Genomic DNA, 16,853 nt, shown 5'->3' with positions numbered 1-16,853 from the left:
CACTGGTGTACACCGAGCCGGGCTGAGTGAAGGTAAGCGCATGCCGAGCAACACTTTTTTTTTTTTTAATTGCACCAAAACCCGGGGCAATACAGGGAAAATCGGTGCAAATCGGAAATATTCGGGGAACACGTCGGGAAAATGCGAATCGGGCCCTTAGTAAATGACCCCCAATGTGTCTGTTTAGAGAGTCCACGCCCACACTCTGGAATTTTATACTGACCAGCCTTGGATGTGATAGTAGCTAAAACATGATCTTTACAAATCATGATCTTTATTGTGTAAACATCACAAGAGGATTGAATTTTAAGAATTTTCTTTAACCCCTTAGTGCAATATGACATACATGTACGTCAGGAAATGAGGTCTGTTAATTTACAAACATTTACCAAGAATGGTTAGATTTTTGGGCATTTCCACCAAATGTACTTCATTGTACAAAGTGCTCCTCTACATCTCCAGCACTCGTTTGGACATGAGGGGTAGATCCTACATAATTTTGGTGGGACCCAGTACCATCTAGATATGATTTTATAATTTTTTTCTTAGGTTTTTACAGAAATGGATGTTATATGTGTTTGTTCGAATGCATTGGACCATTCTTCTGATGTGTAATATGTAACTATGGTTTAATTCTTCTTCCCATATTTTTATAAATTGTAAAGGTAGATCTGCCCATTTGTCGAGTATAAGGTTGTAGATTTTAGAGATTGTGTGTGGGATTGGGGAGGATGATATGTTTCTCGAATGGGGTTAGCTTTCTGTGTAGGTTTAATGTAGTTTTGTGTCTGTGATAGAAGTTTTTGCTTAGGTCTTCGTAGGTCCTAAGGGAAGTTGATTCTAGAAAGGTTTTGAATCTCAGTGGTTTACGAGTTTCTCTGAAAGGCTGGAGAAAATCAATATAATTTCCTGGGGGGAAATCTAGATTATCTGAGATCGGTGTTAGTGGCCCGTTATTCTCAAATTGTTTTGATGTGTCTGTTGTTTAGTGTTTTCATAGTTTGGGCTGCTATGTAAGGGAGGGTATTCAGTCGGGGTAGTAGGAATGTTGAATTAGGAGACCAGGGGAGACCTGTTAAGGGCAATGGGGAGAGTTGTTCTTATAGTTGTAACAACATGTTTGGCTTGTGGTGAAACCAGTCTATTATTCTGGCTAGGTTTGAGGCGTAGAAGTAGCCTTTAAAGTCCGGTAATCCAAGGCCTCCATGCGTTTTACTACTTATCGGTGTGTTTTTAGCTATTCAAGTTGTAGAGCGAGACCAGATAAAATGGTTTATTAGTGAAGATAATTTGTTGAAAAAGATTTTTGGTAGGGAGAGAGGTATTGTTTGGAACAGGTATAATATTTTTGGTAGAATGGTCATTGAGGAGGTTGTGATTGAAGTTTTTGTAATTGTACTGGAATATTGTTTCTGGACTTGCTGTAATTTGGACTCCTAGGTATGTGAATGCATCTTTTTTCCAAATGAAATTATATTTCCTTTGTAAGGTTCTGAGTGTCGGATCACTTAATCCAATGCCCATTGCTGTGCATTTAGAAAGATTAATTTTGTGGTTACTAACGTATCCAAATGTTTGGAGTGTCTCCATTAGGTTTGGAAGAGATTTCTCTGGTTTAGTTAAATATATCAGTACATCATCTGCAAATGCTGAGCATACATAGGAGTTTTCTCCAACTTTGATTCCTGAAATTAAAGGGTGAGATCTTATAGCGACTAGGAAATGTTCAATAACCAATGCATATAGTATTGGAGAGAGCGGGCAATCCTGTCTGGTTCCTTTGTTTATTTTGAATGGGGTGAAATATGAGCCATTCATTTTTATTTGGGCTTTAGGAAAATTATATAGAGCGAGTATTTTATTTATCATGTTGTGTCCTGTACCTATTTGTTTTAGCGTCTCCCATAGGAATCCCCAGTCCACCCGGTCAAAAGCCTTTTCTGCGTCTAGAGATAATGCAAGGAGTGGCATAGATGTTTTGCTTGCATGGTGTATGAGTGAAAAGGTTTTGAGAGTGTTGTCTCTTGCTTCTCTGTTTGGTATAAAGCCCACATGATCCGGTTGAACCAGGGACCCCAGCAGGGAAGAAAGGTGATTGGCTATGAGTTGGGCAAATATCTTGGCGTCTTTTGTTTATTAATAAGATGGGTCTATAACTTTGGCAGAGTAGAGGGTCTTTTCCTTATTTTGGAATTACGGTGATGTTGGCATTTAGAAATGCTGGGGGGAATTGCACTGTTTCTGATACCACGTTAAAGGTTTGCAATAGTGGGGGTGTTAGTTCGTCTATTAGGGCTTACCATTTGGGAGTGAGTTTATAACTTGTTGTAGTTCGTCTGATGTGAAGGGTGCTTCTAATTGATCTGTCTCTGTTCGGGATATTGTGGGAAGAGATGTTTCTTTGATATATTGTGATAGCGTTTTGGGTATTGGTGGAGGTATGAAGGTTGTGGAGGGGTCTGGTAAGTTGTAGAGATTTGAATAGTATTTGGATATTGATTTGGCAATCTCTTCTGTCTTATGGACCGTGTTACCGGTTTTTGTTTTTATGGAGGGGATGAAGGAGGCTGATTTTTTTATCCCGTAGAGCTCTGGCTAAGTATTTTCCCGGTTTGTTGCTCCATTTGTAATATGTTCTAGAGCATATCTGTTGTAATCTTTTTTGTTTAGCCTCTAGAATGATGTTTATCTCATGTCTGACTAGTATAAGTTTTCATAATGTTGTTAGCTGAAGAGACTGTTTGTGCTTGTTTTCTAGAGTTTGTAGTTTAGATAGGAGTGCCTGTAGTTTGTTTTCAGCCATTCTTTTTAGGTGTGCTCCATGTTTGATTAGTACTCCTCTCAGGGAGCCTTTTAGTGTTTCCCAGCGGATGGTGGGTGAGGATTTGTCATGTTCGTGTTCCTTTAGGAAAACATCTACCTCTTGTTTGAGTCCTGCTAGACATTCTGGATTTTTACATAAGGTTTCATTTACTTTCCAGTTATATGAAGAGCGTTTTTGATGAGGTTTTTGATTGAGCAAAAAACTGGTGCGTGGTCTGAAAGATATATGGATCCTATTTTGGAGGATTGAATTGTGGATAGTAGTTTATGGTGCATGAAGATGTAATCTAATCTGCTGTATGAGTTGTGAGCTGTTGAAAAAAAGGTTTAATCCTTGCTCTCTGGATTCTGAATTCTCCATATGTCACATAGCTGCATTTTTTGCAGCGATTTTCTTATTTTGTTTAGTTTTTTATATGAAATGGCCGATTTACCGGTGGATGTGTCAATTGTTGGGTTAATTGCTGAGTTAAAATCTCCTGTCAGAATTAGAGATCCCCTTGAGAATACACATAGATCATCTAATGCATTGATTATAAAATTAGTTTGGTCTGTGTTTGGAGTTGCTATAGTGAAAAGGGTGCCCTGGATTTCACAATTTAAAAAGATGTTTCTTGCGTTTTTATCCATTTTTTGTTTTCAATAATTTTGCTTTGTATTTTTTTGTGGAGGAAAATCAAAACTCCTTTTGACTTCCCTTCTGAGTTTGTGCAATGGAACACTGTTGGGTAATATCTATTTTTGATATTGTGGACGTGATTGGTTTTAAAATGGGTTTTACATAAAATGCATACCTTTTGTCAGTGCATTGTGTAAAAGATTTGTTATCTTTTTTCTGGTTGGTTGAGACCTTTTGCATTGAAAGATGCTATTTTGTAAGGAAGAAGACATTAGGGCACATTTACTAAGGGTCCACGGACCATGATTCTGTCAGGTTTTCCCGAATATTTCAGTTTTGCGTCATTTTATGCCAAATTGCCCGGGATTTTGGCGCACGCGATCGGATTGTGGTGCATCGGCGCCGACTTGCATGCGACAGAAATCGGGGGCCTTGGCCGTCAGATAACGTGACGGATTTGGAAAAAAATGTGGAATTTAAAAAACAAATTGTGTTGCAAGATCACGCACTCGCATGCACCAGGAAGAAGAAGGTGAACTCTGACGGACCTCGGCGCGGAAGCGACACCTGCAGGAAATTGGACGCACAACCTTAATCAGACAACGCACCTCGTTGGATCGCGGCAGGACTGGGTAAGTAAATGTGCTCCATTTTCTGTTTGTTTTGGACCTGTGGATCGGTTGTATTTTAGTTTGAAAATTGGATGTGTGAATTGATCTGGTCTTCCAGTCTTTAAAGATTAGGCCAGGGTGTGTCTAATTGGTTACACAATTAAGCGTAGATCCTGCAATGTCTTATTACGGATCAATCTATTGGGGGGGTTGATAGTTTATTTGTGAGGTATATTATTCTCACTCTTCGTTTGTGTGTTTGTATGGACCAATATCTATGTCCATTCAGGTCTATGTGTGTTGTTCTAGATGTGGTCTCTGTTTTGTGGGTTGTTGCATGAAAAGGTTGTCTTCCATAGTGTCGGGGAGACCTTGAGGTGTATAATACCCTTAGTGACCTCGCGGATCCTTGTTTTGTATGTTGACAGGATTTCAATATCCTGGGTAATGAGGAGTGTTATGAGTTGGATACTGCAAAATCACCTTAGGCCACATATTTATAGGTTAAATTTATCAACAGCTTACAGTAACAAGTATTTTAAAGTTATACAGATAACTAATATTCAATATAGGGTCCCTTACTCTTGGGATCTTTCTGTTGAGGGTTGTCTATATGTTCTTTGTCTTTGAGGTTGTGGTCGCTCTGTAGTTGGAGGCTTCATTCCTCGATGAGGTTCTTGTTGTTTGTTGTTGGCCTTGATCACGGAAGGGTTCATCCCAATCAGGTAATGTAATGGGTGAAAGGTTGAGGTCCTCCAGGAATGATGTTAGTTCTTCTGGGTGCATCAGGGTTGTTTGTTTGCTTTCGTTTTTGACATGTAGGGCAAATGGGAAGCCCCATATAGTAGGGATAGAAGAGGGCGTAACATGGTTCTTTGTCGTACAGTTCCCCTGGACAAGTCAAGGGCACAGGGATATTTTAGCTCCATCAAAGTCAATTTCTCCCTTTTTTTGTGATTTTTGCATTATTTGCTCTTAAAGTGCATAATAATGAATATTATGTCTCGAGGTTTCGCTGGGTCACAGCTATTTGCTCTCAGGGCTCTATGTGGTTGGTCAATTTCTACTGGAGAATCTATTGGTCATTCCAGGAGAGTGTTAAAGATACCTTTAAGGGTAGGGATTAAGTCCGGAGCGTGAGTAGCTACTGGGAACTATGTTAATCCTTCTATTCCTGTTTTCCAGGTCGTCTATTTGGGCTGCTAGATGGCGCTGTTTCTTGTACATTAGCTGTGGCTTGAAGGTTTAGTAATGTTGAGGAGACTTCAGATTTGAAAGCTTCTAGTTCCTCTACCCTGTCTTGTAGTGCAGTAACATCTGATTGTACTTTTTGTAAGTCCTGTCTCTAGGCACCTTTTAATTCTATTGCCAGACTCTCCATGTCTCTTTTTGAAGGTAATAGTGCCAGAAGAGCCTGTAGTTCTGGATGATCTCTTAAGGCTAAAGCAGGTTCCTCAGGCGGTGGTAAGTTTGTGAGTGTATTAAGTTGTGGTTTTTGGCGGACTGCTGCATCATAATCACTTTGTGCTTTAGGTGTTTCTATTTGTGGTGGCAAGTCCTTGTTCTGGTTAGACTCTTCAGAGTATGTTTGATTTTTTTCTTGTGCCGTTTCTAGCAAGATGTGTCACATCTGGTGATTCAAATAGGGAGCACTTTGAGGGTGGACTATTGTTTGTTCCTCCACTGTTCGCTGTACCCTTTTTAGGGGGATTAATGGAGGGATTAGTATTTTTGTCCTGTTGCTTGTGTGGGGGGGCCATTTTGTTCTGGCTCCTTGTATAAGGGGTGCTATTTGGGCTAGGAGGGATCTTGTTTTTGCGCTGCTCTCTGCTGCTAGAGAGGATATTGGGTCCCAGTGTCTGGCTTGTCTGGGGTGTTTTAGGAGGCTGTTTGTCTGCAGCCTGGTTATGTGTTGAGGCTGACTCACCCCTTGGATGTAACGCTCTGTTTTCCTTTCCTCCAGCGCGGATCTCCAAGGAGGAATGCTCTGCAGCAGCGGTGCTTTGTCTCCCTGCGCGCCTCTGACCGCATGGTGCGATTTGGTGTAAAAGGCTCCCTGATGACGGAGAGCGGTCCTGCAGGGGTCTGAAGAAGTTGTAGATCAGCGTTCCGTCTGCCGGGTTCCGTCTGTGCCCTCCTGAAGGTCCTCCTGGTGCCTTTCTTTCCCATAAAAGGTGCGGTAAGTACCCCTGCGGTGTCGGCCTGGAGCGGAGCTCTTTCACACACGTCCGCTCAGCATGGCAGTTGTACACGCCCCCAAATTATGATATTTTCACATCCAACCTCATAAAAAGGAATAAAAAGTGCTGAAAAAGTAACATTTACCCTGACATGATACTGCAAAAAAACAGGCCTTAAAAAAGCTCCATATATATATAAAAAAAATAAAAAAGTTATGCCTTTTAGAACATGGTGATGCAAAAACTAGCAAATTTCTCAACAAATGAGTTTTGTTTTCTGCAAAACAAGGCAACCATAAAAAAGCTATATAAATTGGGTATCATTGGGTGGAACCCATAGAATAAAGATAACATATTATTTTTATGGTACAGTGAACAGCCTACAAATAAAAAACTAAAAACCCTAAACCAAAATTAATGATTTTCTTATCCCCTCCAAGAAACAGTTAATAAAATCTCATCAATTAGCTATTGAACCCCCTAAGTGATGCACCTGAAAATCAGATCTCATCCCGGAAATAATAAGCCCCCATTTGTCCACGTTACAAAAAAATAAACATTTTATAGCCTGTAACTCTGCATTGGATGGCGACCCTTCCCTTCTATGCCTGGCCGTGTGCCCATATAGCAGTTTACCAACACATAAGGGGTATCAACATACTCAGGAGTAATTGGGTATAAAACTTTGTGCAGCTTTTTGTCATTAATTCCGGTCTGAATTTTTAAATTTTGGTCAAAAATGAATGTATTGTCAAATTGTAAATTCCACCTCCATTTTGTTTTTATACCATGTAAAACACATAAAGAGCTAACAAACTTAAGGTTGGTTTCTCATGCATTTAGGGGTGTAGTTTCTATAATGGGTTAATATAATGTGATTTTACTAGTATAAAGCCTTATATAAGTCACTTGAAAGCTGAGCAGGTGCCTTTAAATGTAGGTTTTGGCAATTTTCATAAAAATGTGAAAAATTGCACCCATATTTCTAAGCCCCATAACAACCTAGTAAAATGAGAGGATACATAAAAAGTCATGCCAACCTAAAGCGGACATTCTGGAAATGTTATTCATAAAGTTATTTGGGTGCTATGACTACTTAAAAACCAAAGAATTTACCTTGAAAATTGTGAATTTTTAAAATTTTTGACAAATTTCTATTTTTGAAGTACTAATTTGAAGTACAATGTGTGAAGAGAAAATAATCTCAAAATTACCTCGATATGTTAAAGAATTTGAAGGTTATAACCACTTATAGTGACAGAGGGCAGATTTGAAAAAAACGGGCTTGGTCTGGAAGCCCTAAAGTGGCTTGATCCTTAAAGTGGTATTCCCATCTGGGCATTTACATTTAATTAAATTCATTTGCCATATTTAAACATTTCTTCAATTGGATGTTATTAAAAAAAATGTTCCTGTGTGAAGATAATTTCTCATAAATGCAGCCATGTTGTCCCTTAGAAAAAAGAGAGTTTCCTCGGATATGACCACTTCACATTTAGGCAGCGGTGGCCAGACATGCGCTATTGAGTCGTGCCTGACTACCTGGATTCAGCAATCATTACCAGAGGACGTCTGGGGGACATGCAGGAACTCCCAGACATTTCATATAGAAAACCCTTTTGTTTCTTTGTGCAATCCCTCCAGCAGAGGTGGCCGTATCAAAGGAGTAAGTCTTCTTTCTAAGGGACCATATGACTACATTTATGAGAAATTATTTTCACACAGGTAATTTTTTTTTAATAACATCTAATTGAAGAAATGCTTATATATGGTAGATTAATGAAACAGAATGTGATTGCCCAGATGAGAATACCCTTTTAAGGGGTTAATGAGCTCTCCATTTTGGTAGAATTGTGTGGGGTTTGAATATGACATTATACAAAGAGATAACATTTTTAATCATTTGGAATTGTTGTTCATTTTTAATAGTGTGATTATTACCTTGTACCTCCATAACCCTCCTATATCATCACTCTTTTCAAAGCATGTAGGTTCAAGTCCCTCATCCAGACAACACTTAATTGCAGTTAAACCGCTGGCTCCAGCCCCGATCACAGCTACAGTCTTCACCGGCATTGTCTCTAGTTAAAGACAAAATTAGAGCATACATATATGACAAATCACTGCAGGCAATACATCAAATAGAGAACGATCATTCATTTATAGTTTTCCATATTCAATGATTGGTTGGCTTTTTTCCCCAGGAACTTCTCAATGTTTATCTCCATTATTTGCATTTACTCAATCTAGCATCATGGGCTTCCAAACCTTTTGGATTGGTTATCATAGTATCTAGGTAGCTAAGGTTGAAAGAAAGATGTCAGTCCATTAAATCCAACCTATAAATTAAACAGTGTTAACCCAATGAAAGTGAAAAAAACTGCTAATGCCAATGCCCATAGGAACAATCCATTCCCGAATACAAATATGATAGTAAGAAAAAAACCCTGGATCAATATCAACTATTTTAAAATATTTGTTTCCATAATCAGTTATATTTTTGAAAGGCATCCAGGCGTCACTTTGAACATGTCCAAATTAACAGCCATTGCTACAACTTGTGGCAGAGAGTTTCATACTTTCACTGCTCGCACAGTAAAAGTAAAGAATCGTTAATGGTAGAACCGCCTCTCACCTAGAAGTAGAGGATGCCCCCTTGTCCTGGAGGAAGGAAAAAAACAAAAAATGACAACCAAAGAGGATGGCGCCTCGCGTTATACCTTTGGAGAGAGTGTGTTCCTTATGAGGTGAGCAAGGTGCTCACCTGGTAGCCACTTGTACCTTGGAATCCACTTATACAATATGAATCCACTCAAGGGACAAATCCTTTTCAACCAGTGGGTATGTTGCTTGTTGGTTACTACAGCAGCTCCCAAGCTCTCCAATAGCCAATAACCGAAGAAACCATATGTAGGAATGTACGAGAAAGGAAAAGGGTGGGGCTTAATGGGTGGGCTTATAACATTTTGCAGATATTGTTATATTGGAATTTGTGAAATATCTGCATAGTGCTTATGATCCCTTACATATTAACACTTTCACTAAGATGTGGTATCTGTAGCTAGTGACCCCCCCTTTCTGTATCTTGGTCTGACGAAGGGTTAATCCTGAAACCACTGGATTTTATATCTTGCTAATAAAATATGTTGGTTCTAAATCACTTTGTTCGTTCATGAAAATACCTCATACTACTAGGTTATAAGCGCACCCGCCCCACCTTTTCCTTTCTCGTACCTTTGTGCTGGCCACACGCCTAGGTATGAAAAGATCATGAAAAAATAAATAAGTTGTAGAATATCCAATTCACCAGAGTTCAGCACATCCTATTGTTACTATGTGATAGGTAAATAAATGGTTTTCCAATGACAAAAAGACTTGTAACTTTTAATATTAAAAAAGACTAGTATGACAATTGTAAATGAATAAAAAATACCTTATAGAATGTGTAGCTACAGTGGGGCAGATTTACTTACCCGGTCCGTTCGCGATCCAGCGGCGCGTTCTCTGCGCGTTCCTCCGCTGTCCACTAGGTGGCGCTGCTGCGCTGAAAAGCATCTGAACACACTCAAGTTCACCGGGCCGGACCAAGTGAAGGTAAGCGCGTCCCAAGCGACACTTTTATTGTTTTAAATGCGGCGGTTTTTCCGAATCCGTCGGGTTTTCGCTCGCCCACGCCCCCCGATTTCCGTCGCATGCATGCCGCCGCCGATGCGCCACAATCCGATCGCGTGCGCCAAAATCCCGAGGCAATACAGGGAAAATCGGCGCAAATCGGAAATATTCGTGTAACACGTCGGGAAAACGCGAATCGGGCCCTTAGTAAATGACCCCCAATATGTTTCATGGACTCAAATAATTATTCCTAGAATAATTAATTAATCCATAAATGAATTAATTCCAAAGGGTACAATTCATGCTCTAAATATTAAATGAATTCTGACTGACTAGAAACGTTTAACAGAAGAAATACATTTTATTAATCTTATTTAAAATTGTATAGGACTAGTCTGATGAAATATGTAAACAACTTTATTTCTCAGGCATTGGCCAGCAAATTGGACTAGCATTATGGTCCTGTATCGGGACAGTCCTATTTTGGAAATTGTATTGCACTGCCCCGGTTGTGCAATACAACAGGGGTGTAATGAACAGATATGAAGATTAGGCTACTGATAATCACCAGCGACTGTATTTATGTCTAGAGCAGCTATCAATAGTGCATCTTACTAGACGTTTTGTGGTTCGCACAACCGGGGCAGGGATAGCGATAGGGTGTTTTAGTAGATTACTGTTAGGCAGGAGTGATTCTACAAGAACCTTACTGTTGGGCAGGAGTGATTCTCCAAGAACCTTATTGTTAGGCAGGAGTGATTCTCCAAAAACCCAACAGCCCTTGTTAGGGCTACATTAGCATTTTTCAAAAGTTAGTGACAAACTTACCAGCAGCGCAGAGTGATTGTAGACTGCCAGATGTCAACTTCCACCAGAACTGGTAGTCAAGTCTACAATGAGGAGTGGACGTGGATTTCTGATATCTGTCAGGTGCTGAGTAACTTTGAGGAGTCAACACAGATGGTCAGTGGCGATGCCTCCATCATCAGCCTCACCATCCCGCTGCTTGGCCTGTTGAAAAACTCTCTGGTCAGCATAAAGTCGGAAGCTTTGCGCTTGTCACAAGAGACAGGGGAAGAAGATTCCCTTGTTGATAGCCAGAGCACCCTCCGGTCTGTTTCTCAGCGTGTATCGGAGGAGGATGAGGAAGAGAATGTTGGCGAGAAAGAAGAGGGGAGCATTGCTCAGTCCTTAAATGTTCAGCGTGTATGGGCAGAAGAAGAGGAGTTGGAGGAGGAAATGGAGAGTCAGGCCAGATTCATACGGCATACGGCAGATTTCATGCTCGGCTGCCTATCCCGTGACCCTCGCATTCAAAGAATTTATTCCAGCACCGATTACTGGGTATTCACTCTCCTGGACCCACGGTACAAGCAAAATCTTTCCACTCTCTTCGCTGTAGAGGAAAGGAGTATATGAGAGTACATGAATACCAGAAGGCCCTAGTGCACAAGCTGAAACAGTATTTCCCATCTGACAGCGCTAGCGGCAGAGGGCGTACTTATGCGGGACAAGTAGCAAGGGAGAGTAGGCGAGCAGGCAACTTGTCCAGAACTGGCAGGGGTACGCTTTACGAGGCCTTTGCCAGTTTTATGTCACCCCAGCAAGACACTGTCCCCAGTCTCGGCAGAGTAGGGCTGATCTTTACAGAAAGATGGTGAGGAAGTACGTAGCTGACCATACCATCGTCCTAAATGATCACACAGCTCCCTACAACTAGTGGGTTTCAAAGCTGGACATCTGGCCCGAACTGGCCCTGCCGCTAGCGCGTTGTCAGAGCAGGTTTTGAGTGCAGCTGGTGGCATCATCACCGATACACGTACACTCCTGTCGACTGACAGGCAGACGCTTATCAAGATGAATCAAGCCTGGATTTCTCATGATTTCTCCACCAGGTGAAAGCAGCTCAACCTGAATAATTCTCATGTATGCACTCCTCCTCCTCATTCTCCTTCTTCTCCTCCTTTGTACACTAAAGCAGAGGCAACTGGTTATTTTTTGCAAGGGCCAACTGGCTCTAACTATAGTACTATATTTAATTTTTCTGGAGGGCCACCTACCCGCTCCTTTGTTTTGAAAACTTTTTGGACTGCCACATACAGGCACTATCTAAATCTAATTGTCTCCATAGCAGCCTCCACACGTCGTCTTTATAGCAGCCTCCACACGTTGTCTCCATTGCTGCCTCCACACGTTGTCTCCATTGCTGCCTCCACACGTTGTCTCCATTGCTGCCTCCACACGTCGTCTCCATTGCTGCCTCCACACGTTGTCTCCATTGCTGCCTCCACACGTTGTCTCCATTGCTGCCTCCACACGTTGTCTCCATTGCTGCCTCCACACGTTGTCTCCATTGCTGCCTCCACACGTTGTCTCCATTGCTGCCTCCACACGTTGTCTCCATTGCTGCCTCCACATGTCGTCTCCATAGCTGCCTCCAAAAGTCGTCCACGTAGCTGCCTCCAAAAGTCGTCCACGTAGCTGCCTCCATACATCATCCCCATAGCAAACGAGCTGTGTCCGGCAAAATTTTGGGTTGTTTTAACGGCTTCTACATCAAACTTGTTAACTTTGTCGCCACCCTGCTGTGTTATCCACAAAATATACCGTCAAACTTTTACCATTGACCAATATTATTTCAGCGCTACTGGCGCATCTGCTTACGTTCCCCTCCCCCGCCATAACCAGGCCAATTACATATAAGAACAGTACTACACTTGATCTTACACAAAAGGTTTTTAGAAATGCTGTTTGTAGCCCCCACCTGCTTTGAAAATTATAATTTTTTCAAAGTAAACGCTTCTGGCCCCCAGGCCCATTTTTGGTGGGGAGAATCCGAGAGGCAGGGGCTTGGACAGGTGAAAGCTCGCCAGGCAGCGGACCGCCAGATCCATCCCAAGATCCAACTAACATTGTTTGAACTGCAGCAACCTTCAACCCACAACCTATAACCTTTTTACCTCTAAAAGCTATCTTGTCACTCCTCTTTTCTCACCTATTTACGTTCACCTTGGGTGCCATAACCGTCCCTATTGCCTCCACACGTGGTCTCCACAGCAGCCTCCACATGTCGTCCCCTTAGCAAACAAGCTGTGTCAGGCTCATTTTTCGGGTCTTTCACCAGATACGTTATGGAACTTGGTCACTCTGTCGCCGCCATGCTGTGTTATCGACTTACCGTCTCCATAGCAGCCTCCAGACACCGTCTCCATAGCTGCCTCCACACGTTGTCTCCATAGCTGCCTCCACACGTTGTCTCCATAGCTGCCTCCACACGTTGTCTCCATTGCTGCCTCCACACGTTGTCTCCATTGCTGCCTCCACACGTTGTCTCCATAGCAGCCTCCGCATGTGTCGGGTGTTTCACCAGATACGTTATGGAACTTGGTCACTCTGTCGCCGCCATGCTGTGTTATCGACTAAATATACCGTCAACCTTTTGTTCACATAGGAAATCATTTCAGCGCTTCTTGCTCACCTCCTTTGGTTCCTCTCTGCCGCCACAACCAGGCCAAACACTAATAGGTACAGTGCTACACGTTATCCTCGCCAAAAGGAATTTTTTTAATTGATTTGTAGCCTGAGTCCATTTGGGGTATGATGAGCTCAGCAGCAAATCATGTGAGATTCCAACAAGTAAATCCTCTAAGTTACTTTAAAAACACAAGGTGTCATGGACCTGCTTAAAATTGACTCACTGGGAATCATTCTGTTTATTTTGAAAGTAGGAATCATAAAAAAATTTAAAAAATATTATGAAATTGGAGCTACACTCTAAGCATCTTTTTCCGATTGTCTGTCTTGAAGTTATATGAGTGGCACAGCTTCCCACTCTGAATCCATCTACAGTCTTTAAAACAACCAAATACATTGTGGAAAAAATTGTACCAAATCAGTCATTCCACTGCAGACACCAAAAGTGCAGTGGGTGTGGAGAATCCAGTGAAGATGACAACAACTTTTGAATCAATGTCACAAAACTGTCCAGCAACAGGGCAAGCACAAACTGTCAGACTGGGTAAGCGGTGGCTAAATATTCCTGTGACGGCCCGCCGGCTATGGCCCTGCCTACAGCACATTAAACCACGCTGAAAAGGGCTAACCCACTATCAGGAACCTAACTAACGGACCCTGAGTGACCCTACAAGGTGACAGGGAAGAATTACTTTATCTGACATCTGCCTGATAATGGAGTGGACAGGTCACAGAAAATCAGAAGTAGACGAATGATCACACTATTACACAGAAAAGCATTACGCCAGTAACAAACAGCAGTCTGAGACAGGGAAAGATGGGTCACATCAGAAGAGACATGACAAAGAGGAACAGACAACAGATAATAGCGGTAGGCAGCACAGTGGCTTGGTAGTTAAGACTACAGCCTTGCAGCGCTGGGGTCCTGGGTTCAAGTCCCACATAGGTCAACATATGCAAAGAGTTTGTATGTTCTCTCCGTGTTTGCGTGGGTTTCTTCTGGGTCCTCCGGTTACCTCCCACATTCCAAAACGTACTGGTAGGTTGATTAGACAGGGACTGAATTGGTAAGCTTGGTGCAGCTCTGCGTAATCTGTAGGCTCTATATAAATAAAGAATTATTATAATAGATGTAAACTCACACCCAGTCCGCAGGATACCAGTGCACAATGTAGGTATATGTGCACAATACCTGTGCAATGCAAACAAGGTTTGGTTTTCAAGCACAGAAGCCTGAAATCTGATCCCATTCAGAGGAATTTGCAAGAACTGACAGTGATATTAAAGATACAACACACACTATTAAATTTACATGGTATGTGGTTATACAAATCTAAAGGAAAAAGTAACATGCTCTTGTGAGTGAATCTACAACTGACTGGAGATGGAGATTCATGGAGATTCATCATGTATTACAAATGACTGCAGATTTTTACTTAATTTTACTCCAGTTTGGGTCTGGAGGAGTCTGAACCCATGTGTAGATCACCTTCTGATCACCTTCTGATATCATTTCTAGCAGTATTTTTTTTTTATTTTCAGCTAATGTCAGAAGAGAGAAAATCAAAAAATAAGGAAAACAATAAAGGAAAGGCAGAAATATATTTCTCTTTAACAGGGGTGAACCAAACCTTTCTGCTGCCCGAGGCTAGCCATAGAGAGAGATCAACCACACATATATGTAATATATCAGGGAGTGTCAGGACCAGATCCATCATATTGGTTTGGTGTGAAAATAAAGCCATGCAAAATAGATACAGCGTGCCGCCATATAGTATAAAATGCATACAGTGTACCGCCATGTAGTATAAAATGCATACGGCGTACCGGCATGTAGTATAAAGCTAAAAATTGCAATTATTTCAGGGAATACTGAGTATACATACAGCAAATACACATATACAAACAGTATATACAGCATATACACACACTGCACATACATACAGCAAATATACACACACACATATATACATATATACAAACATATATACATACATACACATATACATACACCTTACCTTCCTTTTTTTCTTCTTTTATGGTCCTGGCAGGTTCAGCCTGGTCCTCCTGGGGTGGGGGGTGGAGCCGGGAGCAGAGGGGGGTATGCTGGGAGTGGAGGAACCTGGAGCGCACAGGTGGGATGGGATGGTGCGTGTGCCAGCCGGCGGGAAGGTGCATATTTCAGTTGGCCAGTGGATGTGCCGGCCGTAAAAGGGGCAGGAGCATGTGGCGGCCGGTGGGAGCACAATGCCCCCCCCCCCCCTCGGCCAGCGGGAGGCGTGCCGTCTGAGGCGAGATTCGCCCCTGCTCTTTAGTGTCTTTTGTGTTGTGGTTCAGGACGCTGCACTGCATTAAAAACTAACAAACAACTGCATATGTGATATGAACCTTATTACTCAGTAGCAGTAAATGGAAAAAAAAGACCTATAAGACCTAGTCTACCACAGTGCAGTTTCTGCGAGAAAACTAGTTTTAATCTTTCACTAGAGCAGATGAAAAGACGACAATTCATTGTAAAACAGTCTGCCCAGCTCATAAGAGATTATGAGCTTATTTGACTTTTCTTTCTTCCTAGAATATACAGTTATTTACAGACAAGGCTATTCCCTTATAAAGAAAACTTTTTTGGAATATTTGGTTATAGGGTTTTGTTATTTAGCTATCCCCTGGGCATTAAGGTCACACCTTGCTGTATGATCTATTATGTAAGTGACTGCTGAGTACACAATTTGAAAGTTTATCTATGTCCTGAAATAAATGAACAGTTATTGTTACAGTTTTCCTGTAAACCAAGTAAAATAAATCCATAATCAAAGAAATAAATGTAAAGCAACATAAAATTTTCTTACTTTACTTCTTACTGCAGAGGTTTTCTGAGCTCACACCAGAGGAAAAATGTCCTTCTTCACCTTTGAGACAAAAAATATGTTAACAAACATTCATTCTGCAGTGCAAAGGACAAAGTGTTGTAGTTGTCATGTGAAAAATTAACTAGAAGTGACCTTAATGCAGGGAGTCATTTACTGGATTCTGGTAAAAAAAAATATTAATATATAATACTACTTTTTGTGAAGCAAAATTACCTCTACAGTAGTATTTTTGTAAGTGTAGAGAGTTTGGTCACTTGATCCCATAAACCTATAACTCTAAGTACCTTCAGTTTTCCAAGGTTTTAGAGGTTAAATGGTCACTCCATACAATGGTTACACACTAAGGTTTGAAGGTCAAGAGTTATAAAGTCCAAAGAAGAGACAAAACAGAAACAATGTGTCCCTGTACAAACTAGTAATAATTTAAATGTAGTAGATTCCTGTGTTCATCAAAAACTGCCACAATAATTGCATGTGTGATTCCAGCTTTAATGACTGGTGGTAAAAGAAAAAAAGCACATATAGTTTATTTAAATGGTCACTAACTTTCTACAAACTTTGCAAGAACCAGTAGTACAAGTCAGGGGCGTAACAAGGCATGAGTAAGCCCCATAGCACTTTTTTCTATAGCAACCCCCACACACCAATAATGTCCCCTTGTCTT

The 16,853-nt window shown here is 41.3% G+C and overlaps 1 protein-coding gene across 2 annotated transcripts in view; it reads right to left on the bottom strand.

The window, feature by feature from the left end:
• Positions 1 to 16,443, bottom strand: part of LOC140103895 (flavin-containing monooxygenase 5-like) — a 91,635-nt gene extending 75,192 nt beyond the window's left edge. The window contains exons 1-3 of one of the 2 annotated variants that reach the window (XM_072127196.1): positions 16,403 to 16,443; positions 16,169 to 16,228; positions 8,175 to 8,314 (exon numbers count right to left, since the gene is read on the bottom strand). In XM_072127196.1, coding sequence (XP_071983297.1) covers positions 8,175 to 8,309 — 135 coding nt within the window. In that variant the 5' untranslated portion in view covers positions 8,310 to 8,314; positions 16,169 to 16,228; positions 16,403 to 16,443. Of the gene's footprint in view, positions 1 to 4,635; positions 5,461 to 8,174; positions 8,315 to 16,168; positions 16,229 to 16,402 lie in introns of those variants that run through there. The other variant, XM_072127197.1, reaches the window with a different exon arrangement.
• Between the last annotated feature and the right edge of the window lie 410 nt (positions 16,444 to 16,853).

The sequence above is a fragment of the Engystomops pustulosus genome, chromosome 10 (genome assembly GCF_040894005.1).
Source record: "Engystomops pustulosus chromosome 10, aEngPut4.maternal, whole genome shotgun sequence".
Classification (NCBI taxonomy): Eukaryota; Metazoa; Chordata; class Amphibia; order Anura; family Leptodactylidae; genus Engystomops; species Engystomops pustulosus.
The sequence above is the reverse complement of the archived record's forward strand: the minus strand, read 5'-3'. Positions and strand labels throughout refer to the sequence as shown.